The 27142-nt window shown below is 32.3% G+C and overlaps 3 protein-coding genes and 1 pseudogene across 3 annotated transcripts; all 4 read right to left on the reverse strand.

The window, feature by feature from the left end:
• Positions 1–525: 525 nt before the first annotated feature.
• LOC109439222 (olfactory receptor 6C2) lies at positions 526–1467 on the reverse strand. The gene has a single exon (XM_019719487.2). It carries the CDS (start codon positions 1465–1467, stop codon positions 526–528), a length of 942 nt encoding a protein of 313 aa, XP_019575046.2.
• A 1560-nt stretch (positions 1468–3027) lies between these two features.
• LOC109439223 (olfactory receptor 6C2) lies at positions 3028–9628 on the reverse strand (annotated as a pseudogene).
• Positions 9629–17846: 8218 nt separating this feature from the next.
• On the reverse strand, positions 17847–18782 carry LOC109439234 (olfactory receptor 6C2). Its single transcript, XM_019719496.2, has one exon. The coding sequence runs from the start codon at positions 18780–18782 to the stop codon at positions 17847–17849; it is 936 nt and encodes a 311-aa protein (XP_019575055.2).
• Positions 18783–25314: 6532 nt separating this feature from the next.
• LOC109439233 (olfactory receptor 6C68) lies at positions 25315–26250 on the reverse strand. Its single transcript, XM_019719495.2, has one exon. It carries the CDS (start codon positions 26248–26250, stop codon positions 25315–25317), a length of 936 nt encoding a protein of 311 aa, XP_019575054.2.
• Between the last annotated feature and the right edge of the window lie 892 nt (positions 26251–27142).

Below are 27142 nucleotides of genomic sequence, written 5' to 3' on the forward strand. Positions count from 1 at the left end.
TCCCTTTTATGAAAAAAGTATTGATTTGAGTGCAAGTTACCATTTTACTTTCTTTAACATAGAATTTATTCTGTTTACCACAGAGGGGACATGGGAGTAAATTTTTGCTGGTTTGTTCCCTCCTCTATTTTTATTGCTTAAAACAGTAACAGTACCTGCCACAAAGAAACTTCCAATACATATTTGTTAAGTAAATCAATGAATAAATCACTTGAAAGCTTTGGATTAGATAAAACACTGGCAACCATTACTTATTCTTTTGCTGGAAAATGTAAACATTTGTATTCTCTTTTGATATTTCTAAATTGGATATATACTGCTATTCTATTTTTATTTTTTTGTTATTCTTAATTTGGAGGTGAAGCCAGTATTTAAATTTGAAAAGCTATTAATGTGCTTATTTGTGGAAGGATCTTAGAGAGGTTTGTGAGGAAGATGTCACTAGATCAGGATGAATGAGAATGTTTTGAATAACTTAACATGGCTAGGGAATGTGTTAAGTTCATTATATGTGTTTATTTAGTTTCACATTCTCTTATTGGAAAATACCTCAATTCTTTTGATTGAGTTATGGAAGGCTTGTTTGACTTGCTTGTTCCTCAGTGTGTAAATGAAAGGGTTCAGCACTGGAGCAATGGAAGTAGTGAGCACTGTGACACCCTTGTTAATAACCACTGATTCCTTTGCTGAAGGTTTGATGTAGATGAAGATGCAGCTGCCATAGGTGATGGAAACCACAATCATGTGGGAAGAACACGTGGAAAAGGCTTTTCTCTTTTGCTGGGCAGAAGGGAATCCTAAGATTGTCTTGATAATATAAATGTAGGACAGTACCACACACATAAGTGTCATAAGGAAGGTCACCACAGCACAGATTATAACAGTCTGTTCCATGAACCAAGTATTTGAACAAGAGATTTTGAGGAGGGGAGATGCATCACAGATAAAATGATCAATGGTATTAGAATCACAAAATTCCAGATTTAAGCCTAGGCTAAGTGGAGGGATTATAATAAATAGACCAGCTACCCAACAACAGAAGACAAGTCTTCTGCAGACTGTGCTACTCATGATAGTCACATAATGCAAGGGTTTGCAGATGGCCACATAGCGGTCATAGGACATGGTGGCCAGGAGAAAAAATTCAGTTACACCAAAGAGGTCAATAAAAACTACTTGGCTGGCACAGGCATTGTAGGTAATGACTTTGTCACCTGTTGCTATGTTATACAAGTATCTGGGAATACAGGCAGATGTGAATGAGATCTCCAAGAAAGAGAAATTTTGTAGGAAATAGTACATGGCTGTTTTAAGGTGAGAATCCAATAAGATGAGGGAGATGATAGTCAGGTTCCCAGTTATGCTCAGCATATAGGTGAGAAAGAGAAAGATAAAAATCAGAACTTGCAGCTGAGGGTCATCTGTCAGTCCCAGCAGAATGAATGTTGTTACTGTACTGTTTCTCATTGTTGACTTCCGACTTCTGTTAAATCTGCATGTGACATTGAGACATTTTATTATAGATTATTTTTAAAAGTATGAAATCTATCAGCATATAGACTGTCTTAATGCACAATATACTTATGCACAGTATACTTTTATACTTTTATGAAATGCTCTGAAAGAAAACTTCAAAGATATTACACATGATATGTTTCTCTGACCCTTTTATCTGCCTGTTAGTGTTTTCTTCTTAACACTTCACTCTCACCATACTAATATTTCCTTTGTATTTTCATCAATTCCTATTTTGAAATATCATCTTTCAGGTGGTTATTACTAAATCTGTATCTTTTTGTAATAGTCCTTTCTGATTCTCAGATGCAACTGAACATATCTATTTAAACATTTCACATGGACCTCAAATCTACTATGTCACACATAAAACTCATGGTTTTCTCTATCACGCTTTCTCTTCCTCCTCTCAATCTGTTCTTATCAATAAAGATAATAGACTACATTTATTGAGCGCATTCCATGTGACAGATAGTTTAGTAAACATTTCTCACGAAACATCTGTTCTTTGTCTTCAACTCACTTGAATAGCTTCTATTCTTCCTTTGGTTTTCAATTTCATCTTTAAGCTTGCTGGAAAGTTTCCTGCAAGTCTGATGAATATGCAATCTCTAATCCTTGTCACTGTGTTCCCAAGGAAAACAATGTTTTCCTATTTTAACACTTAAGACAATACAAATATGTGGGAAGCATGAAATGTATCTTTTTCACCATACAACTAACATAGCTCCAGATATGTTTTCAACTGTCCAATAAGTGTTTCTAAATGAATTTATCTATGTATGTTTTGCAGACACCTATGAGTCTATTTTTCTATTTGGATTTATAATTCAAAGCACTTTGATATGAACTTTGTTGAATTAAATTTTCTATGTTAGAATCTGTGGTGGAATTTTTTTCTTTTGTTTTCGAAGAGGATCAACTTTTCTGCTTTTGTTTATTACCTTCATAGGAGGTAAAAAAGAGAAACTACCCTCTCTGTGCTCTATCATCCAGTAAAATTCTGTTGAGGTAGTTTTTGCCACTGAGAGCATCTATCCGAAGGCGTTTAATCCAGAAGACATGGACTTTTTAAATTCCGAATTTGTGTTAATAGCTCTTCCACAGACATTGACAATTGATTACATTAGTAGGGAGTCAAATATTTTTGTTTCTTAATTATTTATTCATTTTTATTAAATTTATTGGGGTGACAGTGGTTAGTAAAATTATATAGGTTTCAAGTGTACAATTCACATCATCTATATATTTTATTGTGTGTTCATCATCCAGAGTCAGTTCTCCTTCCATCACCATACATTTTAAAATTAGTGTCTCTAGGTTTGAAATTTCCCTACAACAGTGAATTGTGAAAAGTTTCCTCAGGAGATCCCAATTTATTTGTATGTGGACTCATTTTATCATGTAAACTAATGGGTTGTTTCACTTAGTCAGCTCTGATGATCTAAGTAGATACTGCAGATAAGGCCTCAGGTTACAGTGTCCAACATAAGGAAGATGAGTAAACTAGGCTCATGGTTTGCCTGGCGGAACATGCTAAGGGAATTGGAGATACATTCAATGACTATATTAAATCAAATTGAGATGTATATAAGAGAAAGATTTCTGCTGCCCATTTCCTACCTTTCTCCAACCCTAAATAGTCTCTCAGCAACTACATGCATTATAGCACTGAGTAAATTTACTGAGCTCTGACACCATGGGCTATTATGTCGTGTTCTAAAAACATGTTTTTCTTGTCCTTTTTCCTTCTAAGATATAACAAGGTATAATAAAACAAGATTTAAAAAATAACTCATAGTGAAATGTGACTGATTGCCTTTGTTGATTCTGTCAAAGATATGTTTGGAATGAAGACAGGGATTTGTAATGAAATGATGCAACTTCAGTCAATGTGTCATTCTTTTGGGAGATTAAGAAGTATGCTTACACAATAATATAAATATATGTCTTATTTTTTGATGTGAGGTCATTGATATAGGTAATATATTTCTGGATAGCTATCCAGTTTTAATCCTTTTAAATGACAATATATTTTTATGCATAAAAATCTCCTAGAAAATGACATTTATATATCCAACAAGATTTCATTCTAAAAAAGTAATAATATGTATGCTTTACCAAATATAGAAATTATCATTTAAATTTTCAATTTAAAAAGTAGATAAAATATGTTTTCCAGAGCATAATAAAACTCAAATCACACAAAAGTAAATAGAATTAAAATGACAAATTTTATCTCACTTACTATTATGACTGTCAATCATAGTTTCTGATGGATGTTGAAAAACATGAAAGCTTAAAAGTCCTAAATTGAAAATGGTCGTTGGGGTGAAAACTTTCATATGGACCTCTGGTCACCTTTGCTTACGAATCCACTTTCATATTCACAACAACTTTAAGATGCATAGACCTCTTGGAAGTATTCATCTTCAACCAATTACATGGAATTTCTTGTTGTGTTGTTATAACCCTCCCCCAAAAAGAAAAATATCAAATAACAATAGTATAATATGCGGGTTGTGAGATGTCAGGAATGCTCTCCAGTTTTAAGGAAATTGCTACTATGAGCTCTCAGGGTTGTGAGCATATTTACTTATATCTAGCTTAACAGTTTGCTTTATTTGATAAAAATGCAACTAAGTGAATAAACGAAGAGTCCCTGGTGACTCTAGAACAAAGCCACTAATGAATCTTCTGAGTGAGAACACTGAGGTAGAAAAGATATGCTAACTATGGCTTCTTTGGAGACAGTGTCCTTGGAGATAGGATGCAGCAGTAGATAAAGGCCAGTAGGACTACAAAGAATCTGGTTATAAAACACAACTTTAGCTCCTTTTTTACTGTCACATATTATGAACCCAGACATATCATATGGGAGGATCATAAAGAAATCACGTTTCTCACTTACGTTTGTTTTACAAATAATTTATTATATTTGGGAAATTTTACTTAGACAAGAAAAAGGAAAAGTATGTAAAATCATATAACCCATACTGCTTAGTTATAGTATCAAACTTCCAGACTTTTTTCCACAGGTGTATTAATATATTTATAAGTATTATTTAAAAAGAAGCAACAACACAATTTGTATAACTCTATATGCATCAATGTTCTTTAACTTCTAAACATATACCACCATATTCATGTTCAATATCTTGATGCTCCATTAGACTTTAAATTTAATTTACTCTAAATCCATGTCCTTTTGAATTGTCTATGCTCCTATGGTCAATTAATTTATGACAAAGTAGCCAAGAATATACAACAGAGAAAGTACAGTCTCTTCAACAAATGGTGTTGGAAAAATCGGATTGTCATATGCAAAAGAATGCAACTGGATCTCTATCTTACACAATGTACAAAAATCAACTTGAAATAGGCTAAAGACTTGAATGTAAGTCCTGACACTTTAAAATTCCTAGAAGAATCCATAGAGGATAAGCTCCTTAACATTAGTTTGGCAGTGACTTTTTTAATATTTGACACCAAAAACAAAGGCAACAAAGCAAAAATTAACAAGTGAGACTACATCAAACCAAAATGCTCTGTATATTAAAAAAAAACCAAAACATCAACAAAATGAAAAAACAATTCATTGAGTGGTAGAAGATATTTGCTAATCATATCTGACAATGAATTAATATCCAAAATAAATAAATAACTTGTACAATTCAATTGCAAAAAAACCAAATTAATTAAAAATTGGGCAGACAAGCTGAATAGACATTTTCCTAAAGATGACATACAAACAACCAGCAGGCATATGAAAAGGTGCTCAACATCACTAATCATCAGGAAAATACAAAAGCACAATAAGACCTACCTGTTAAAATGGCTACCATCAAATAGACAAGGAATAACGAGTGTTGGTGAGTATGTGGAGAAAAGTTAATCCTGTGCATTGTTGGTGGGAATGTAAATTGGTGCAGCTACTATGTAAATAGTATGGAGCAATACTACTTTCCCCTAAGAAAAGGTAACATACTGTCATTTGTGACAACATAGATGGATCTTGAGATTATTATGCTAAGTGAAATAAGTCACACAGAAAAAGTTGAGAACCATATGATTTCACTGATATGTGGGATATAAAACTGAAAACAACAAAGGAACAAGACAAACAAGGAAACAAAAACTCATAGACACAAGCAACAGTTTAATGGTTACCAGAAGATAAGGGGGAGGAGACGTGGCAGAAGAGGGTAAAGGATTGGTCAAATATATGGTGATGGAAGGAGAACGAACTTTGGTGGTGAACACACAATGAGATCTATAGATGATGTATTATAGAATTGTACATTTGAAATCTATGTAATTTTACTAACCATTGTCACGCCAATAAATTTAATTAAAAAAATAAGAAAATAGTATGGAGGTTCCTAAAGAATTAAAAAATAACACTTTGGGGTATATATCCAAAGGAAATGATAACAGGATATCAAAGAGATATCTGCATTTCTGTGTTCATTGTAGAATTATTTACAGTAACTGAAAAATGGAAACAACATAAGTGGCCATCAACATATGAATGGATAAAGAAGATGTGTCATATATATATGTGTGTGTGTATATATATATATATATATATATATATATATATATATACACACACAGTGGAATATTATTCGGCCACCAGAAAGAAGGAAATTCGCCATTTGTGACAAAATGGATGGAACTTGGGGGCATTATGTTAAGTGAGATAAGTCAGACAGAGAAATATAAATACTGTATGATATCACTTTTACGTGGAATCTAAAAAAAAAAAGTAAAACTCAGAAACAGAGAGTATAAAAGTGGTTTTCAGGGACTAGGGGGTAGGGAAATCAGGGAGAAGTTGGTAAGAGAGTACAAACTTTGGGCTATAAGATTAATAAGGTCTGTGGATGTAATGTATAAAATGGTGACTATAGTTGATAGCACTGTATCGTATAATTGAAATTTGCTAAGAGAGTAGAACTTAAATGTTCTTATTACCATATATAGTGATGAATATGTTAATTAACTAGATGGGAAGAGTCCTTTATATATGTGTGTGTGTATACACACACACACATACCTACAGAGGATGCCAAAAAAAGTGTACACATTTTAAGAAAGGAAAAACTGTATTAAAATTGTAATACTCAATATATACCAATAACAAAAGATGAATACTAGTCATGTGTATACATTTTTTTGGTACCCCCAGTATATATTCATCATGATGTATGCTTTAAATATCTTACAATTTCCCTTGTCAATTATACCTCAAGAAAGCTGGAAAAATAATTTAAAATGAAAGATAATTGCTTTTGAAATGTATTACCATAAGTTAATTGATACTTAAAGCAAAGTTAGATTTACGTCCATCTTTGTTGGAGGAGGTCATTGAGAGGATGTGACTGCCCGCTGAAGGCAAGCTGGAACTGGGTAATAAGACGCTCCTCATCCCTTCCCCTGTCCTTGGAATGTACATTCTGCCCACTGTTCCCTCAGTGGGAGTTATTTTCTAGGACACAGCCTGGGAGAGCAATATGTTGTTGAGATCATCTGGATGGTACATGTGACTGATCCCAGATGAGGCTTCTATGTAAACTTTGTGCGGGGATCTACTCCTCCTGTGGCCTCCCAAGATGAACCTTGTATATAAGTTCCTTTACTTATTGAATCTGCTACTTACCAATCTGTAACGGTCTGCTTCTTTCTTAGGTCTTTCCTTTCCCTCTGTGGATGGGGACTTGTTTCGAATTTTCCCCTGATGCTTCTGAGGTTGCAAAGCCAACAACTTTTTACAATGAAAAAACTCAAAAAAGGACATTCTAATAAAAATAATTTTGCACACTAGTTAGAATAATTGCCAGAGTCTATTTTTTGGGTCAAAATGATAAGTTATTTTTGCTTTCTAGTCAATAAATGATGAAGTTATATAGTTTTTTTTCCCTAACAAGTATGAATATTTGTGTTCAAGATATTCCTCATGCTCAACATCACTAATCATCAGAGAAATGCAAATAAAAACCACAATGAGATATCACCTCACCCCAGTCAGAATGGCTATCATCAACAAGACAAATAGTAACAAGTGTTGGAGAGGCTGTGGAGAAAAAGGAACCCTCATACACTGTTGGTGGGAATGCAGACTGGTGCAGCCGTTATGGAAGGCAGTGTGGAGGTTCCTCAAAAAATTACGAATAGAATTACCATATGACCCAGCAATCCCTCTCCTGGGTATCTACCCAAAAAATCTGAAAACATTTATACATAAAGACACATGTGCTCCAATGTTCATTGTAGGTTTATGAACACGGTGGCCAAGACATGGAAACAACTCAAATATCCTTCGATAGATGAATGGATAAAGAAGTGGTGGTATATATACACAATGGAATACTATTCAACATTTGTGACAACATGGATGGATCTTGAGAGTGTAATGCTGAGCGAAATAAGTCAGACAGAAAAAGCAGAGAACCATGTGATTTCACTGATATGTGGTATATAAACCAAAAACAACAAAAGAGCAAGACAAACAAATGAGAAACAGAAACTCATAGACACAGACAATAGTTTAGTAGTTACCAGAGGGTAAGGGGGCTGGGGGGTGGGAGATGAGGGTAAGGGGGATCAAATATATGGTGATGGAAGGAGAACTGACTCTGGGTGGTGAACACACAATGGGATTTATAGATGATGTAATACAGAATTGTACACCTGAAATCTATGTAATTTTACTAACAATTGTCACCCCAATAAATTTAACAAATAAATAAAAAAGAAAAGAAAAAAGAGGTATTCCTCATTTCTATGTTGTTATTTCAAACATTTTTTTCAATTAAAAAATACTTTATTAAGGTATAATTGACATATAAATTATGTTAGTTTCAGGTGTACTTGTTGATTTGATATTTGTATGTCCTGTATTGTGAAATGATCATTATGGTAGTCTAGTTAACATCCATCATTACATATAGTAATATATTTTTTTCTTGTGATGATAACTTTTAAGATTTATGCTCTTAGTAGCTTTGAAATATACAATAGAGTATTATTAATATAGTCACCATGCTGTGCATTATATCCAGGACTTATTTATTTTATAACTTGAGGTTTGTACCTCTTGACTCCCTTCACCCATCACCTACTCCCCACCTTCAGCCTCTGGCAACCACCAAATGTTCTCTGTATCTATGAATTTGATTTCTTTTTGGTTTCTTTGTTTTAGATTCCACATATAAGTGAAAACACTTAGTATTTGTCTTTCTCTGTCTGACTTATTTCACTTAGCATAATACCCTCAAGGTCCATTCCTGCTGTTGCAAATAGCAAGATTTCGTTCCTTTTCATGGTTGAAATATTCCATTCTATGTATGTGAAAAATACAACTTTTATAGGTTATGGAAGTGATAATCATGTGGGATGAACAGGTAGAAAATGACTTTTTTCTTTGCAGGACAGAAGGGAATTGTAAAATGGTCTTGATGATGTATATAGGATAGAACTATACATACAAGGGTTATGATAAAGGTCAACACAACACAGAATATGACCACCTGCTCTATGAGCCATGTTTCTGAGTGTGAGATCTATAGGAGGGGCAATACCTCACAGACAAAATGATCAATAACATTAGAGTCCCAGAATTCCAGATTTCGGCCCAGGTTGAGTGATGGGATTATGATCAACAAACCAGATGTCCAGCACCAAAGGATGGGTCTTCTACAGACCTTGCTGTTCATGATGGTCGTGTAATGCAGGGATTTGCCGATGGCTACGTATTGGTCATAAGACATGGGGGCCAGAAGAAAAAATTCTTTAGCACCGAAGAGGTCTGTAAAATATATTGAATGGCACAATTGTCATACGTGATTGTCTTGTCACCTGTTGATATGTTGTACAAATATTTGGGCATATGAGCAGATGTAAATGAGTTTTCTAAGAAGGAGAAATTTTGTAGGAAAAAGTACATGGCCATTTTAAGGTGAAACTCTGTGAAGATGAGGAAGATGCATGTCAGGTTCCCAGTTACCCTCAACACGTAGGTGAAAAATAGAAAGATGAAAATCACAGTCTTCAGTTGTAGGTCGTCAGTCAGTCCCAGCAGGATAAAAGTTATTGTGTCGTTTGTCACCATTGTGTCCCGATTTCTGTTCAATGTGCATTTAAAATTCAGAGAGATTTGAAATGAGGAGTGATGTTAATATTACACAGTAAGAATTAATTGCTAACAACGTATTCAAAATCATCTGAAACAATTTTTAAAACTTTAATTATAAATATTATTTTTTTATTAGGTATTATTCGATTCCACAGCAGTTTGTTTTAGTAATTTCAATATATATATATTTAAAATCAGATTACTTTATCTGTACCATGCTTCAACATATTATGAGTCATCTTCACTGCTTTTTATTCCCAATTTATGTTTTACTTTTTTTTTTTTACTTTTATTATCATTTATTTGATGCTGAATTTACTCCTGGGCCATAAGTTTTGTTTGTTTCTTCAGTTTCTTCTGGGAGATCTTTTTCATCTGTGCAACATCCTCTTCTGGTTTAGGAAAATTTGCTCTTTTTCAGTAAAGATCTCAGTGTGGCTGGGAGAGCTCAGGTATGGGCTAACCCGCCCAGGAGCTCTGTAAGTTCTGCACCACAGCTTGGGAGCTTTGTTCACCTGGATGTGCTCAATGGCCAGAGAATCTACATCTAAACCACTAAGTCCAGCATTACTCTCTGCATTTTTAAGCATTTACAGCAAAAATTCAGCACTTTTTGGGCCACCAACCCTGCGTCCAGTCCCACTATTTGGCCTGGGCACACCTCCCAACTCCGCCATTGTAATGGCAGAATGGCACACATTGCTTCTGTAAAGTGACATCCTTTAGATACTTGGTGGCTTTTCAGATATGCATACCCTTGATGGCCTGGGCAGTTTCATGAGTGTTCTTAAAATGAACACGTAGATTTGAACTTATTGATTTACATAATTTTGTGGGGTTCTCTGGGTCAAGTGAATAGCAAACCATTTTCAGAGGTCACCTCAGGAAGCTTATGGGAAGAGCCCAATTTATGTTTTACTTTTATTTGCACATTGGATTGGAATTACTCATGTTTTACTTTACTGCTAACTGAAGCTAAATCCTAAAGCCAAATCTTAAACTCCTTAAAAACTTTTTCTTTGTAGTTGATTATTGATAAAGTACAAATATAACACAAATAGTTGGGGATTACTATACAGGCTTTTCATATCTATTACTTAAGATTTTGAGTTCTGGCATTATTTCTTTTTTTAAAAATTAAAGTTTATTGGGGTGACAATGGTTAGTAAAGTTACATAAGGTTTCAAGTGTGCAATTCTGTAATACATCATGTACATATCACATTGTGTGTTCACCACCCAAAGTCAGTTCTCCTTCCATCACCATATATTTCATGCCATATACCCTCAATGTTTTAAACTCATGTTTTATTCTCTAAACAACTTTATCCTTATTCACTTCTTTCTGTTTCTCCCTCATGACTTTCTTTCTAATTATATGGTTATTGTCTTTTGTGCAGAACATAGTATTTTGGTGAGAAATATGTTGTTTCCAATGTTAAGATATGTTGGGTGTGACATTCACAGGATTGTATGACATCATCACGATTGTTTTTATCTGTTAATCTGGTTAGCTAAGTTTTAAACATTCCAACATCTTGGTACCAATGTCATTAAAAACAAAAAAATCCGATTTAAATACTAATCACATTCCCCAAGCCCTGTGATTCAGTTTTGTCATCATGAAGTAGAAATAATAATAGTATTTTTTTCAATGTTTTTTAAAAGTTAAATTTATATGTATTTGAAATTTAGAAAAGTGCTTAGCTCATAATAACTAATAAATATATGCTCACTATTTCAATGTCTTGATTCACAGAGATTTTATTTTTATTGTTCACCATCCATTTATTCTTTACTGTATTGTAACCACACTTTTGCTGCCACCATTCTAATGAAACAGTCTTTGTCAAAGTTTATCGACCTTTTTTTTTCGGTATAAAACAGTAGCAGACTTCTGTGTGGAATGTATACTTTTGAGCACATACTATTCATAACATTCTCTCATAATTTACCTTAACATTACATGCATTTTTCTCCTATCTTTTTATTTCTAATTTCTGTGTGTTTCTCTTCTCTCTGTTATGTTTATATTTCTCAGTCTCCTCTCTTATTTCCTTTAACTTAATAAGTACATGAGGTGGATATTTTCTTGGACTCCTAATTGCTTAATCTCCAAAAGTAATTGCTCTTCAGAATCTCAAGAATGTAGTTAATTACATCTCAAGCATAAAATGTCCCCACTTTCCTTCTGTTTCATTCCTTGAGTTTCTTATAATCAAATAGATTTGACTGAGTATTGAGCAAATTACTTTACATGGAATATCTATCTGGAGGAATCTTTCCTTTGAGATCGTCTCTTTCTTCGTTTATCTGTCCCCCAATTCCAGGACCGCTTGGTTTTTAGTTTAAGTAGCTATTCTTTTTGAAACTTAATGAAACTGATATAGGTGTTGGGTGTCATTCAGACCAATCCGTTCTTATTCCCATTTTAATATTTCCCTGAGAATGTACATTGTTTTGAGATTAAAGCATTACATTAAAACTAGAACAACATGTATAAGTAACATAGTTCTCTCTATACATTCAATACCTTAAAAAAACAATACTGGCCAAAAACGTAGGTAAAAATTTCCTCCTGAGCTGTATTATCCTTATTTGGGATGTATCTAAAAAGTGATGGAATATTAAATTTACTTATTTAATATGCTATATTCTGAGTCATTTTGACATTTTTTATTCTGATACATTTTATTATTTATTATTTATTTTTAAATTAAATTTATTAAGGTAACATTGGTTAATAAAATTATATATATTACAATTCTATAATATATCATCCATATGTTGCATTGTGTGTTCACTACCCAAAGTGAAGTCTTCTGTCACATATATTTGACCCCCTTTAACCTTTTCTAGCTCCGCCTCTTCCCGCTTTCCCTCTGGTAACCACTAAACTGTTGTCTGTGTCTATGAGTATTTTATTTGTTTGTTGCTTTCAGGTTTATATCCTTCATTTTGTCTTTTTTTGGAGTTTTTTTCTCCTAGTTAGTGCAGTATCATGAAGAAACACTACTCAGATTATATCCATTACTTTCATTCTTGAAAAAAGTGGTAAGTGCCTTCTCCTACTTGCCTTATCTGCCAGTCAGAAGAATAATTGTATGTTCATTGATACTGCTTTTGCTTTCCTGATGTATCTCTCAGTTAGTTGTTAAAACCAGGAGTCAGAGACTTTGATGTTCTAAATTTGTGGCAATATATTGTATACAGATTTTTTTCGCAACTAACACAAACTAACATCAGCTTCTTAAATATTTAAAAAATTGAATCACTGATTCCCCAAAAGGAAATTTTCCTATAATTTGTGCTGGAGCCTCCAACTTGTTTATCACATGAAAAGTTTTTCTATATTACTTTATGATATTCCCTCTGTATTGAGATGGGGGGCAGTGTCAGCTCTGATCACGTGTGTAAGTTCCAGAGTTAATCTCAGGAATGAGAGTAACTATCACGGAAAAGGGGCATGGACTTGCTCATGCTTTGCTTGGGAGCTAGGTTGTGCCCATGGAATGCACCTCTACACCTGAAATTTACAACACATCATCTTGAGATGCACTGAAAGATCATTTCTGCATCCCAGCTCCCTCCCTGTGCTTCTCTGTGGCAACTAATTGCAGCCCAACTGACTTTGAATAGTATTCAGCTATAAAATCATTTTTCTTCCCGTCATTAAAACTGTGCTTCCATGAGAACTGTTATATTACAAAGCTAGTATGGAGTAATGAATTTATCTGGATTGTTATTGACTGATTACTGTTTATATTATGTATAGAAGATTTAACATTTTTGATTTCTAATGAGATGACGCAATGTGAACTAAGTTGTCAATCAATTTTTTCTGTTGGGGGGTATTGCTTCTTCATGTCCCTCAAGTTATACTACCTTTAGATGACTTCCTACTTATTGCATAGAAATGATCACATCAATGAATACAAACTATTTAAGGATAATGCATTTTAAAAATAACATTTCATTAATATTCGTGTTAAAACTCACATCTCTTAGTTTTATACAGTCAAGGATAATCCATTTCTGAGACAAATATGACCCAATCTCACCAAAAGAGAACATAAAAGATAGAACTGAAAAGATAGGAAATATATTTATACTTCTAGCAGTTAATTATAGCCTCCCTCAATGAGTTGTTTAGCTACAATTATTCTTACAGCTACAAATTTGAAAAATAATGTAATGTTGACCACTTTCATGAGAGTTTCTGCTCACTACTGATTGAATCCATACCCACAGTTACAGAAGCCTTGAATGACTTGAGTTTCTCTCCCTTTAATCAGTTGCATAAACTTCTTCAAGATAGATGTTCTGCCATAAGCCCAGGAAATATTTTCTTTTATTCTTCATTAAAAAGAAATGCTAGTACAGAGAATCTTCCAATCGCTTTGGAAGAACTGATGTTCTGAACTGTCTTCTCGTAGAATGAGGTTTTTCCAATTGCAAATTTGATGCTTGTTTATTTGCCAAATCTGCAACAAAGTTGTTTGTTAACAAAAGGGTCCTGGAATTAGTTTGCAAGTATTTTTTAGATGACATTCACATCTATATTCATAAAGGATGTATAGTCATAAGGTCTGTAGTTTTCTTTACTTGCAATGTGTATGTCAGGTTTTGGGATCATGGTAATATTAGTCTCGTGGAATGAATTAGGAGGTGTTTTCTCTTCTATGTTCTCCAGATATTTGTGAAAGGCCAGCGTTAATTATTCTGTAAACATTTGACAAATTTTAACATGGAAGACATCTAGGCCTTGGGCTTGCTTTATGACAAGTTTTACTAATTCAACATGTCTACTAGTTATAAATCTAGTAAGATTTCTATTGCTTCTTGAGTCAAGTTTGATGTTTGTGTCTTTCTAAGAATTTGTCCATTTCATCTAGGTTACCTAACATGTTTATAGTTGTTCTTAGTATTTCCTTATAATTCTTTTTATTGTTGTAAGGTTTAGTGATATCTTTTCTTTTCTTCCTAATTTTAGTAATTTAAATCTTCTCTCATTTTTATCTTGTTCAATGCAACTAAATATTTTTCAATTTTGTTGACATTTTCAAATAACCAACTTTTGATCAATTTCACTGATTTTTCTCTAGTATTTCTCTATTCCATTTATTTCCACTAATCTTTTTTCCTTTATTTTAATTATTAGTTTCAGGTGTGTAAAACAACATAATGATTAGACATTTACACCCCCTTTAAAAATGATAACCCCCCTCCCAGTCTACAACCCCTCTGATTTCCATTAATCTTTTTATTTCCTTCCTTCTGCTTGATTTTTCTATGAGGTTAGGTTTTTGTTTTGTTTTATTGTTTTAGATTCCACATATATGTGAGATCATACATACTTGTCTTTCTCTGTCTGACTTATTTTACTTAGTATAATGTCTTCAAGGTCCATCCATGTTGTTGCAAATGGCATGATTTCCTTGCTTCTTTATGGCTGAATAACATTCCATTGTATAGTGTGTAACATTTACACATTCAAAAGAGTTTTCTCTTTTGCATGTTTTATCAAATGGTACTTTTTCATCTTTTCTTATGGAAGAATAGTAAGTATTTCATTGTGTATATATATCACATCTTGGATATCAATCATCTATTGGATAAAGAAGATGTGGTAAATATAAACTGAAAACAACAAAAGAACAAGACAAACAAATGAAGATAAAAACTCATAGACACAGACAATAGTTTAGTGGTTGCCAGAGGGTAAGGGGGGAAGGGGTGGTAGATGAGGGTAAAGAGGATCAAATATATTGTGATAGAAGGAGAAATGACTCTGGATGGTGAACACACAGTGTGATATATAGATGATATATTACAGAATTGTATACCTGAAATCTATGTAACTTTACTAACAATTGTCACCCCAATAAATTTTAATAAAAAAAAAATTTCCAACCAAGAATATCAATTGCCTTTTTTGTTCCTATTATATTTTACATTTTTAAAAGAGTTTTTACACTTTATATATACACTGTACTTTTAGGTTAAATTTATTCTCTTGGTAATTAAATTTTTATGACTGTTATGACTAAAATAATATTTGCTCATTGATTTCCTGTTGTTTATTGCTAGTATAGTCTACTGATTTTTAAGCATTTCCCATTTTTTCAGTTAGATAGAATACCAACTTCCCTTATTAATTCCATTAGTTTCCTTTTAGAGTTTCTTGAATTTTCTGGATGTGTAAGAAATCCTCAAGATAAAAGAAGAGATCTGCCAAATTTCATCAATTTTAAGACCTCATTAATTATAAGATGTAATTACACTAGAGGGTAAGGGGGGTGAGGGGTGGGAGATGAGGATAAGGGGGATCAAATATATAGTGATGGAAGGAAAACTGACTCTGGGTGGTGAACACACAATGGGATTTATAGATGATGTAATACAGAAGTGTACACCTGAAATCTATGTAATTTTACTAACAATTGTCACCCTAATAAATTTAAAAGATGAATTAAAAAAAGAAAAAACAATGTTGCCAGTTAAACTATGAACAATGGTAGATGCCATCCACTGTAAGATGTATCTTTATTTCAGAAAAGCAATATGGGAATAAAATTAGACTTTAAAACAATCAAATGCAATAGTTTTATTTATTTTTTCCATATTTATCTTGATTTTTTATGTTATTACATGTCTAATATTTTCCAATAAAATATTGAACATTTCTGTTTTTTACTCATCATAATCACTGGGGTGGGGGTTTAACTATGGTATTGAACTTTTCAAATAACTGGAATTTGAATTTCTTTAACTTATTTAATTGATTTCATTTTCTACGCATAGTAAGTTACATTTAACATTTACTTTTGTTTATTTTTTATTATTTTACTATTTTAATTTACTTTTTAATTTATTAGGATAAATTCCTCTCTTTAGGGCTAGTTTACACTTTTGTAACTAATGAATATTTTTAAGACAACAGAATTACTTCTGACCACATCTTTTTCATTGCTCCAAATAATTTGTGATGATGTCTGCATTTCATTGCTTTCCAGACAGCAAATAGTTAATTTGATGTGAATACTTTAATCTCTAAGGAATTATATTTGTGTGGATTTTTCTATTCATTACATCTAATAATTTAGATTATTATGGCAGGATTTGGACTATGAAACTTAATTTGTGTTAAATGTAGGCAAAAGCTGTCAAATACATGGAGAATGCTTTTCCTTTGAGTCACAGCTCTATAAATAGCAGACAATATTTTTCAGATAAAAATGAACAAGACAAACAAATGAGAAACAAAAACTCATAGACACAGACAATAGTTTAGTGGTTACCAGAGGGTAAGGGGGTTGGGGGGTGGGAGATGAGGGTAAGGAGGATCAAATATATGGTGATGGAAGGAGAATTGACTCTGGGTGGTGAACACACAATGGGATTTATAGATGATGTAATACAGAATTGTACACCTGAAATCTATGTAATTTTACTAACAATTGTCACCCCAATAAATTAAAAAAAATGAAATCTGTCTGTGAACATGACTACAATTTTCTAATTCAAACTTTCATTGAATATGCAGCTATTGTGTCATCCCAAGTGCTCTCACTACACTAATCCTGGGACTTTAAACCTAAACCTTTGTGGTCCATAATATAATCATCTACTTCCCCAGTCTATGATCTCCTGAACACCCACAAGTTATTTTATAGATTATTGTTCTACTTTTAGTTGAATCTTTATTTCTGACACTTCCTATTTACAACTTTGCAATAATTCTAGCTATAGATTTAAAAAAATATTAAGTTTTGTTTAGTGTTTCTGTGTGTTCGTATTAGTAATATTTCCCTCTATTTTCTAAATGTTGGAAGTGTTATTATTTTCTTTCACATGTATTTTAAATTATGTTATTATTCATCTATTTTAGACATTTTACATAAAGCTACACTTATGCGTGTTTAGGAATTTAACCCATTATTTTCCTGAGTAAATATATATATATATATATATATGAATAGTTTTTTGAAGTTAGTTTCTTTTCAAAATGATTCTTTAACACACAAAACTATGAGACATTGGTTTGAAAAGTGAAGATAGCTCAGCGGAAGCTAGGTTAAAGAAGTGTTGAGAAAAATTAATGTAACTCAAATATATATTGTTAAAAAACAAGATTATAAGCTTCAAAATTAAAATTTATTCTTGTTTTTGAGATGTTTTAAAAATACTTTCTTTTACTTAGTTGAGAGGAAGGCAATTCTTTTGATTGTGTCCTTGAAGGCTTTCTTAACTTGATTGTTTCTCAAGGAATAAATAAATGGGTTCAATGTAGGTGAAATAGAAGAAATGAGCAGTGAAACCACTTTATTAATGGTCACCTCTTCCTTTGCTGTAGGATTCATATAGATGAAAATGCATGTGCCATAGGTGATGGCAACCACAATCATGTGGGAAGAACAGGTGGAAAAGGCTTTTTTCCTTTGCTGAACAGAAGGGAATCTAAAAATTGTCTTGAGGATGTAAGCATATGACAGAACTACACAAGTAAGAGTCATATTTAGGGTCAGCACAGCACAGATTATAACTGTCTGTTCCATGAACCATGTGTCAGAGCATGAGATTTTCACTAAGGGAAATGCATCACAGGCAAAATGATCAATCATGTTAGAGTCACAAAATATGAGATTTAAACCCAGGCTAAGTGGAGGGATTATTATACATAAACCAGCCATCCAACAACAGATGATGAGAGTCCTGCAGACCCTACTGCTCATGATGGTCACATAATGAAGGGGTTTGCAGATGGCCACATAGCGGTCATAGGACATGGCAGCTAGCAGAAAAAATTCTGTTACTCCACAGAGGTCAGTAAAAAATACTTGGGTAATACAGGCTGTATAGGTAATGACCTTGTCACCTGTTGCTATGCTATACAAGTATCTGGGAATACAGGCAGATGTGAAAGAAATCTCCAAGAAGGAGAAATTTTTTAAGAAAAAGTACATAGGTGTTCTAAGGTGGGAATCCATAAAGGTGAGTGTGATGATGATCAGATTTCCAGTTACGCTCAGTGTATACGTGAGAAACAGAAAGATAAAAATCAAAATCTGCAGCTGAGGGTCATCTGTCAGTCCCAGCAGAATGAATGTTGTTACTGTATCGTTTCTCATCACTGACTTCTGACTTCTCTCCAATCTGTATGTGATATTCAAAGAAATTTTCTTATAGATTATTTTAAGTGTTCTGAAATTTGATGCATTCAAACTTTTATATTTCATTATATATAATGTTACACACACATATATAAATATGTATATAGATATATTCACATTTTATATCTATCCTGTGCTTAGGATTTTCCCATATGATAAAGTAGATTGCTAAGGCGGTGAATTTTGTGGTAGCAATAATGTTTTGGCTTTCAAGAATTCTTCCCTATTCAGAAATAAATCACATAGTTTCATCGTTCTTTTCATGTCTTTCCTTGACACCTTGGGTCTTTTAAAAAAACAGCGCTAATATAAGTTGGGTACTATACAGACACTAGAACAACTTGAGGTCTTTGTTCAAAAATAAAATTTTGTTTGTTGATGTGTTTTTAGGTTAAGTGTGCTTAATTCTTATGAACAACCTTAAGCACTATGGCCTGCCCCCTGCTACAGACTCCATCGTTTTTTCCTGAGTATGTGCGTTACCTTTACTGACTATGTGTGTTATCTTTACTGCTGACAGAAGCAATGACCGTCTTCTCTTTCCTCCCACATCTTCCAGTCAATGAATTATTTTATCTTCATTGGTGCTACATTAGTAAGGACTCAGATGTTTCTAATATATAATCAATATGCCAACTATTGATGCGTATTGACATCAATTAATAGAAAATATTTTCCCCTTGTGTACCTAGTTTATTTGTTTTATGAGAAGATTCATTTTATTGTTTAACTTATTGTGTTCTTTCTTTATTGAGGTTGGGCAGAATTATTGTGACTATTTACCCAGTTCACAAAGCTTCCAATATAGAGAAAAATCATTAACTGAGGATCATGGGTTACTCAAAATCAGATTCCTTATAGGAAATTTAGTTCTCATTCAACAACTATCAAGTATTTATATCAAATTGAGATATATAGTATATATATAGATATCTATATATCTATATATCTATATCTCTATATGTGTGTGTGTATATATCTCCTACATACTTGATATAAATATCAAGTATTTATATCAAATTGAGATATATAGTATATATATAGATATCTATATATCTATATATCTATATCTCTATATGTGTGTGTGTATATATCTCCTACATAACAATTTGATATAAATACTTGATATTTGTTTTATACATTATACATATATATATATACTATATATAGTATTATATATATAGTATATATTTATATAAAAATATATATATATAAATTGTAGTATAGCAATTTTAATAGTTTTTCCTTTCCTAAAATGTGTAAACATTTTTTTCGTTTCTCTCTCTCTTTCTCTCTCTCTCTCCATATATATATATATATATATATATATATATATATATATATATAATGTTCTTTTGCACACCACCTACCTTTGTTCCATATTTTCTCCTAAACTATCAGATGATATGTGTATCTCTGTGAATTCTTACTCAGTCCTTGAAACTTTGAATGTTATTCAATTCTCAAACAGTTTTTTTCATGATATTACAACTTATAATAGAAGTTAATAAACAGATTGACACTAAAGTGTATGTAACTAACTGATTTTTATTCTATCTTTCAAACAAATGTTCAAAATGAACATAAGAATCTGTAATGCAATACTGTCATTTTATGTTATTCTTGTTTTTGGTCAGAAGAGGAATGTAAGGGCATGCTTATATACTTCTATATATACAAAGACACTTTATTATTAACTTGAGGTTGAATATATATCCATAGTTACCCTGAATATTTCTCACGTTAAGATACAGATTTGTTTACATATTTTATACATGAAACCTCCCAGACAATGTCATTTATCTGCACGAGGGAAATTCTTTCTAAAAAATGAATTTCATACCTTAAACATATTAAAAATATATAAACTATCAGTGAAACCTATTTTCTTTTCAGAGGAAAATATAATGTAGATCCTACAAAGGGAATTGAAATCAAAGAGACAAAATTTATCATACTTACTCTTCTGTTTGTAAACCACAGCTTCTGTTGGTTATTTAAACCTAGCAATATTAAGACTAAAATGTTAAAAATGATATTTTTATAAAAGTATTTATGTCTTCACATTTACTGGCATGACTGGGAATGCATAGATCTCCTTTTGTTTTCCATCTCCAACAAACTGGACAGGCTTACATATAATGAGCTTAGTGCTACTATAGCTTCCAAATATTTTTTTACTATCTCCATTATCGAAAAGAAAATAAATTACTCTGGGCTGAGAATTCTCTCCACTGGTAGAAGAGATAATATTTTAAATCATCAGGATAGAAAGAAATGATTTTACAATGTCAAATGTGACTTTTCTTTTTAATTTGCAGAAAATGCCACAAAGGGAAAAAAACAAATGGTCCTTGTGGACTTACAATCAAAAGTTATTAATTACTTTTCTGGGTAATGAAGTTTGGCAAAAATGCTAGTAATGCAGGCTTCACTGGGGACTGTGTCCTTGGAGATAAGAGGATATTACAGTAGAATTTGACACAGGTCAGGAGGACAACTGTGTCATTTAAATTACGTTGTTCGTTTTTGTTAAACTTACACGTTTAGTGAGGCATTTGGAAGATTGTAATCCTTTATTACACAAATAAAATCCTATAGTATATTAATCTTTTATTATTGTTGAACAATTTTAATCACAGAAGTGAAAGGAAAAGTTTACATGATTATATAAGGCTAATACTTACATTATAGATTTCATTGTTCCAGATTTTTCTTTCCTCAAATACACTGACTATTATTCACAAATGCATAAAAATGTGCAACCATATCTTATAATTGTACAAAACGTATACTTTTATAGTTGCACAACAATATGAATGTACTAAATGCCACTGTATTTTTACACTTAAAAATGGTCAAAGTAGTAAATTTTGTGTTATGTATTTCACCAGAATAAAAACACACACTTTAAATACTTAAACATATCTTAATTTATCACATAAAATAAATTTGTTTTTTCCAATATCCTCTATTAATAATGTTGACTGTATGACTATTTGGCAATTTCTAAAGCAGTGCCTGAATTAAATGTACGATGTCATTTATTTTCCACATTTATCAATTAGTCTATCAAAAATATTTTCATACAATTATTTTTATATGTATGAGAATAATTAGTAGAGGTGAAATTTCTAGATAAAATATTATTCTACTTCTAGAAAAAATTTGGATAATGCTATAAAAGCCATAAGATTAGTTTATATTAAACATTTGCCACCATAATTATGTTTTGGTGTACATTATTTTTATTCCTATTCATACCTTGTTCTTTTAAATGTGTCATATATGTATTTTAAGATTATAATAAATCTTTAAAAGTGTTAATGCTGATTTTTGGCTTAAATTCATGGTTCGTACAGTCAAATCGATCAAATTTTTTTTGCTTTTTGATTTTAACAGTATTATGGAGATATAATTAACATACAATAAACTGCACATTTTTAGTATATAATTTGATAAGTTTTGATATATGTACACTCCCAAGAAATTATCATCATAATCACAATAATAAATATACCCATCATTCTCCTATTGAATATTTTTAAGTCCCTCCTTCCTGTACATCCTCCACTGCTGCCATTCACAGCCAACCACTTATCTGTTCTCTTTCATTACCATTTTTCAAAATTTTTATATGAATGGGAGCCCTGAGTATATGCTCATTTTTCATGTGGCTTATTTGAATCACATAATTTTTGAGGTTTATCCATGTTATTATGTGTATCTATAGCTCATTCCTTTTATTTCTGAGAAAAATCCCATTGTGTGGATATACCACAATTTGCTTACTATTTACCTGCTGAAAGATATTTTGTCATTTCAATTTTAAGGCACTTACAAATAAATATGCTATGAAAAATCATGCACAAATCTCTCTAATGACATTTACTTAATTTCTATTGTGGAAATACCTAGGAGTGCAATGGCTGTGTTATATGGAAGGTATATATTTAACTTTTTAAGAAACTACCAAAGAGTTTTCCATAGCAGTCATATGATTTATGTTCCCAGCAGCAGTACATGAGTGTTCTAATTGGTACACCATCTTGGTATGACTGATTAGTGTTTATACTTTTAGACATTCTAGTAGATGTATAATTGTATCCCATTGTGATTTTAATTTTCATATACCTAATAGCTAATGATGTTGAACATCTTTTGGTATGTTCAGTGGCCATCTGTATCTTCCTTGGTGAAGTCTGTTTAAATCACTTGCCTATTTTTTAATTGGGCTGTGCATTTTCTTATTTTTGAATTTTGAGAGTTCTTTATACAGCCTGGATATACATGCTTTATCAGAAATGTAATTCACAAATATTTTCTCCCAGTCTGTGGCTTGTCTTATCCTCTTAATAGTGTATTTTTAAGAGTAGAAACTCTTTCTTTTCCAATTAAAAAAATTTTAAAAAAATTTAAATTAAAGTTTATTGGGGGTGACAATTAAAGTTACATAGGTTTCAGGTGTATAATTCTGTACTACATCATCTATACATCACACTGTGTGTTCCCCACCCAAAGTCAGTTCTCCTTTCGTCACCATGTATTTGACCCCATTTATCCTCATCTACCACCCTCTGCCCACCTTACCCTTTGGTAACCACTAAACTATTGTCTGTGTCTACGAGTTTTTGTTTCTTCATTTGTTTGGCTTGTTCCTTTGTTGCTTTTAGTTTTATATCCCACATATCAGTGAAATCATATGGTTCTCGACTTTTTCTGTGTGACTGTTTCACTTAGCATAATAATCTCAAGATCCATCCATGTTGTCACAGATGGCACTATTTCATCTTGTGGTCAAGTAGTATTCCGTTGTGTATATATACCACATCTTCTTTATGCAATCATCTATTGAAGGACACTTTGGTTGTCTTGGCCACTGTAAATAAAGCTGCAATGAATATCAGAGCACATATCTTTATGGATAAGTGTTTTCAGATTTTTTGGGTATATGCCCAGGAGAGGGATTGCTGGGTCATATGGTAATTCTATTCTTATTTTTTTGAGGCACCGCCACACTGCTTTCCATAGCAGATAAACAATAATCAAAACAGCATGGTATTGACAGAAAAACAGACACACAGACAAATGGAATAGAATTGAAAACCCAGAAATAAACCCACCTAAATATGGACAGACAACTTTTGATGAAGCAGCCAAAAACATACAATGGAGAAAAGACAGCCTCTTCAATAAATGGTGCTGGGGGAATTTGAAAGCTACTTGCAAAACAATGAAACTAGACTGCTATCTGTCACTGTGTACCAAAATTAACTCAAAATGGATTAAAGACCTAAGCATAAAACATGTTCTATTAACTTTTTAAGATAATGAATATATTTATGGATGAATTATCCTTTGATTTCTTCTGAGTATAGCTTTCTGTTTTAATGCTTTATATGAATTGTTATGAAGTATCTCTCTCATTGCATATATATTTCTTAACTTCTAAAGAGTTATGTTTGGATTCACTATCTAATTCTTTATACCTAAATTATTAGTAGATTTTGAAAGATAGAATTTAGACTGCAAACGCTCTCTTTCAGATAGACAGAGGAACATAATAACAATCCCCTCACCCCCTTATCCATAGCTCACAACTCAAGAAGAGACAGAAACATTTCTTAGAGAAAATTGTTGTCTTTTCACAAGAATGGGTTATTATCTACCCTAAGTCATACTTTAAAAATTTTGACTTTATGCTATTTTGTTCAGTTTCATGTACTTTCACCACTTGGATCCTGACACTTCATCTCCCATCTCCATATGTACATTTAAACCCAAGCCCCTGTAACCCATAATCCTGCAATTTGCCCCCTCCATCCTTTATTCTTTGCTTTCCTGGCAATCCATGGGTCATAGATGGGATTATTTATTTTCATTTCTGATAAATCTATCACTGATATCTTGTGATTGCTCACATTTTAACCTTTACTCTTAGCTATATATTCAAAAGAATATTTGTGCGATTTTATCCAGCATTGTTTTTGTTTTATAATGTATTTCCCTAGGGTATTATAAATGCTGTTATCTTCCCTCTCAATTGTTTTTTGCCTTATCATATCATGTCTGCATTCATCCTAGTCAGTATTTTATCATAAAATTTCAATGTTTACTTGAATTTTTGTAGTATTTAATGCACATGTGCATATAATAATCAGTAGTGGTACTCTATCAGTTTATGTGGGACTAAAGAATAGTTTTTATTATATTATAAAATTTAATTATATGGGGTTAAATTTATGAGAAATATAGTTTCATTTTTTTTTTTTTACTGGGACAAATTTTTTTTACAAGAAGTGGAATAAAAACCAAAGAAAAGAAATAAGTTGATTAAAGTGCAATGTAAGCAAATCTACAGAGGAACTGAGAAATATAACGTAACTGAAAAATAATTATTGGAAGGTAAAGAAAATTGTAAGCTTCAATAGAAAGGTTTAGCAGCCATTCACCTTTTATTTTAACTTTATTTGTTGACTGCTATTGTATTTTACTTTCTTAAGAATGTTGCAATTCTTTTGATGGAGTTATTGAAGGCTTTTTTTACTTGCTTATTTCTCAGTGTATAAATAAATGGATTTAACATAGGTGAAATGGAAGAAATGAGTAGTGAAACCACTTTATTAACAGTCACCTCTTCCTTTGCTGTAGGATTCATATAGATGAACATGCATGCGCCATAGGTGATGGAAACCACAATCATGTGGGAAGAACAGGTGGAAAAGGCCTTTATTCTTTGCTGGGCAGATGGAAATCCTAAAATTGTCTTGATAATGTAAGTATAGGATAGAACTACACACATGAAAGTCAAAATGAAGGTCAGCACAGCACAGGTTAAAACAGTTTGTTCCATGAACCATGTGTCTGAACATGCTATTTTCAGGAGGGGAGAAGCATCACAGAGGAAATGATCAATGACATTCAAATCACAGAATTTCAGATTTAGCCCTAGACTAAGTGGGGAGATTATGACCAACAATCCAGCCAACCAACAGCAAAAAATATGTCTCCTGCAGATTTTGCTGTTCATGATGGTCACATAATGAAGGGGTTTGCAGATGGCCACATAGCGGTCATAGGACATGGTGGCTAGCAGAAAAAATTCTGTTACTGCAAAGAGATCAGTAAAAAACACTTGGATTACACAAGCATTATAGGTAATAGCCTTGTCACCTGTTGCTATGTTATACAAGTATCTGGGAATACAGGCAGTTGTGAATGAGACCTCTAAGAAGGAGAAATTTTGTAAAAAAAAGTACATGGGTGTTTTAAGGTGGGGATCCACAAAGGTGAGTGTGATGATAGTCAGGTTTCCAGTTACACTCAGCATGTAAGTGAGAAATAGAAAGATAAAAATCAGAACTTGCAGTTCCGGGTCATCTGTCAGTCCCAGCAGAATGAATGTTGTTACTGTACAGTTTTTCATCACTGATGACTTCTGTCCAATCTGCATGCCCAGTAATTCAGAGATTATTATATAGACCACATTATCTGTATAAAATAATTTAATCAGCTCTATTAACCTTCACTATATTTTCATCTTATATTTTAATTAGCTCTTTTAACCTTCGTTTTATTTTCATATATTTTGAATCACATTAAGGATGTAATAGATTTATCTACTAGTGTCATATGATTTTATGCATAGCATAAATGTCATTTGGCTCCCCCAAATTCTTCCTATTCAGAAGTGAAAAAAAATCACATGATTCAAGCTATGTTTTTGTTAACAATTTGGTCCTTATCCAAATGCTAATACACAATATATAATTTGGACTCACTCTAAAGAATCTTAACCAGAACTTGGAGTGTCTGCTGTTGCCCTATAATAAGATTTTTTCTTTTTCTTTCTATTTGTAAATGTATTTTCTCCTATGAACAATACTAAATCTACATAAAAGACCACATATAAGTGTCCCTTCCTTGACTTCCTTCCACATTTCTCTATCAACATGCAAGCTGTTAGGCAGAATACAGAATTTTAAATACTATTTTCTTGTATTTATATTTATGAAATGCTTTGATAAATTAACTTAAAAATTACACACATGATTTTTTATGTTATCTTTTTGCCTGTTTTGATTCCTTGGAACTAGTAGTTCCTCTTCACTTCTGACTACACATTTTCTCACTGTTTTCTCCACAATTTGTACAATTTTATATGACACCTATCACTTAATGAATCCTAAATTCCTGTTTCTAGTAATGGATTGCTTCTGACTTACATATTGAATTGATTACCAAACATACCTACTTATATATTGAACCTCTTACCAAATGTATCTGCTTGCACAAATCACATACAGGTCCATTTCAGT

The sequence above is a fragment of the Rhinolophus sinicus genome, linkage group LG02 (assembly GCF_036562045.2).
Source record: "Rhinolophus sinicus isolate RSC01 linkage group LG02, ASM3656204v1, whole genome shotgun sequence".
Classification (NCBI taxonomy): Eukaryota; Metazoa; Chordata; class Mammalia; order Chiroptera; family Rhinolophidae; genus Rhinolophus; species Rhinolophus sinicus.

What these genes read in the sequence shown, in the direction of transcription:
- LOC109439222 (XM_019719487.2), bottom strand. Translation starts at nt 1,467, where the DNA reads ATGAGAAACAGTACAGTAACAACATTCATTCTGCTGGGACTGACAGAT.
- LOC109439233 (XM_019719495.2), bottom strand. Translation starts at nt 26,250, where the DNA reads ATGAAAAACTGTACAGTAACAACATTCATTCTGCTGGGACTGACAGAT.
- LOC109439234 (XM_019719496.2), bottom strand. Translation starts at nt 18,782, where the DNA reads ATGAGAAACGATACAGTAACAACATTCATTCTGCTGGGACTGACAGAT.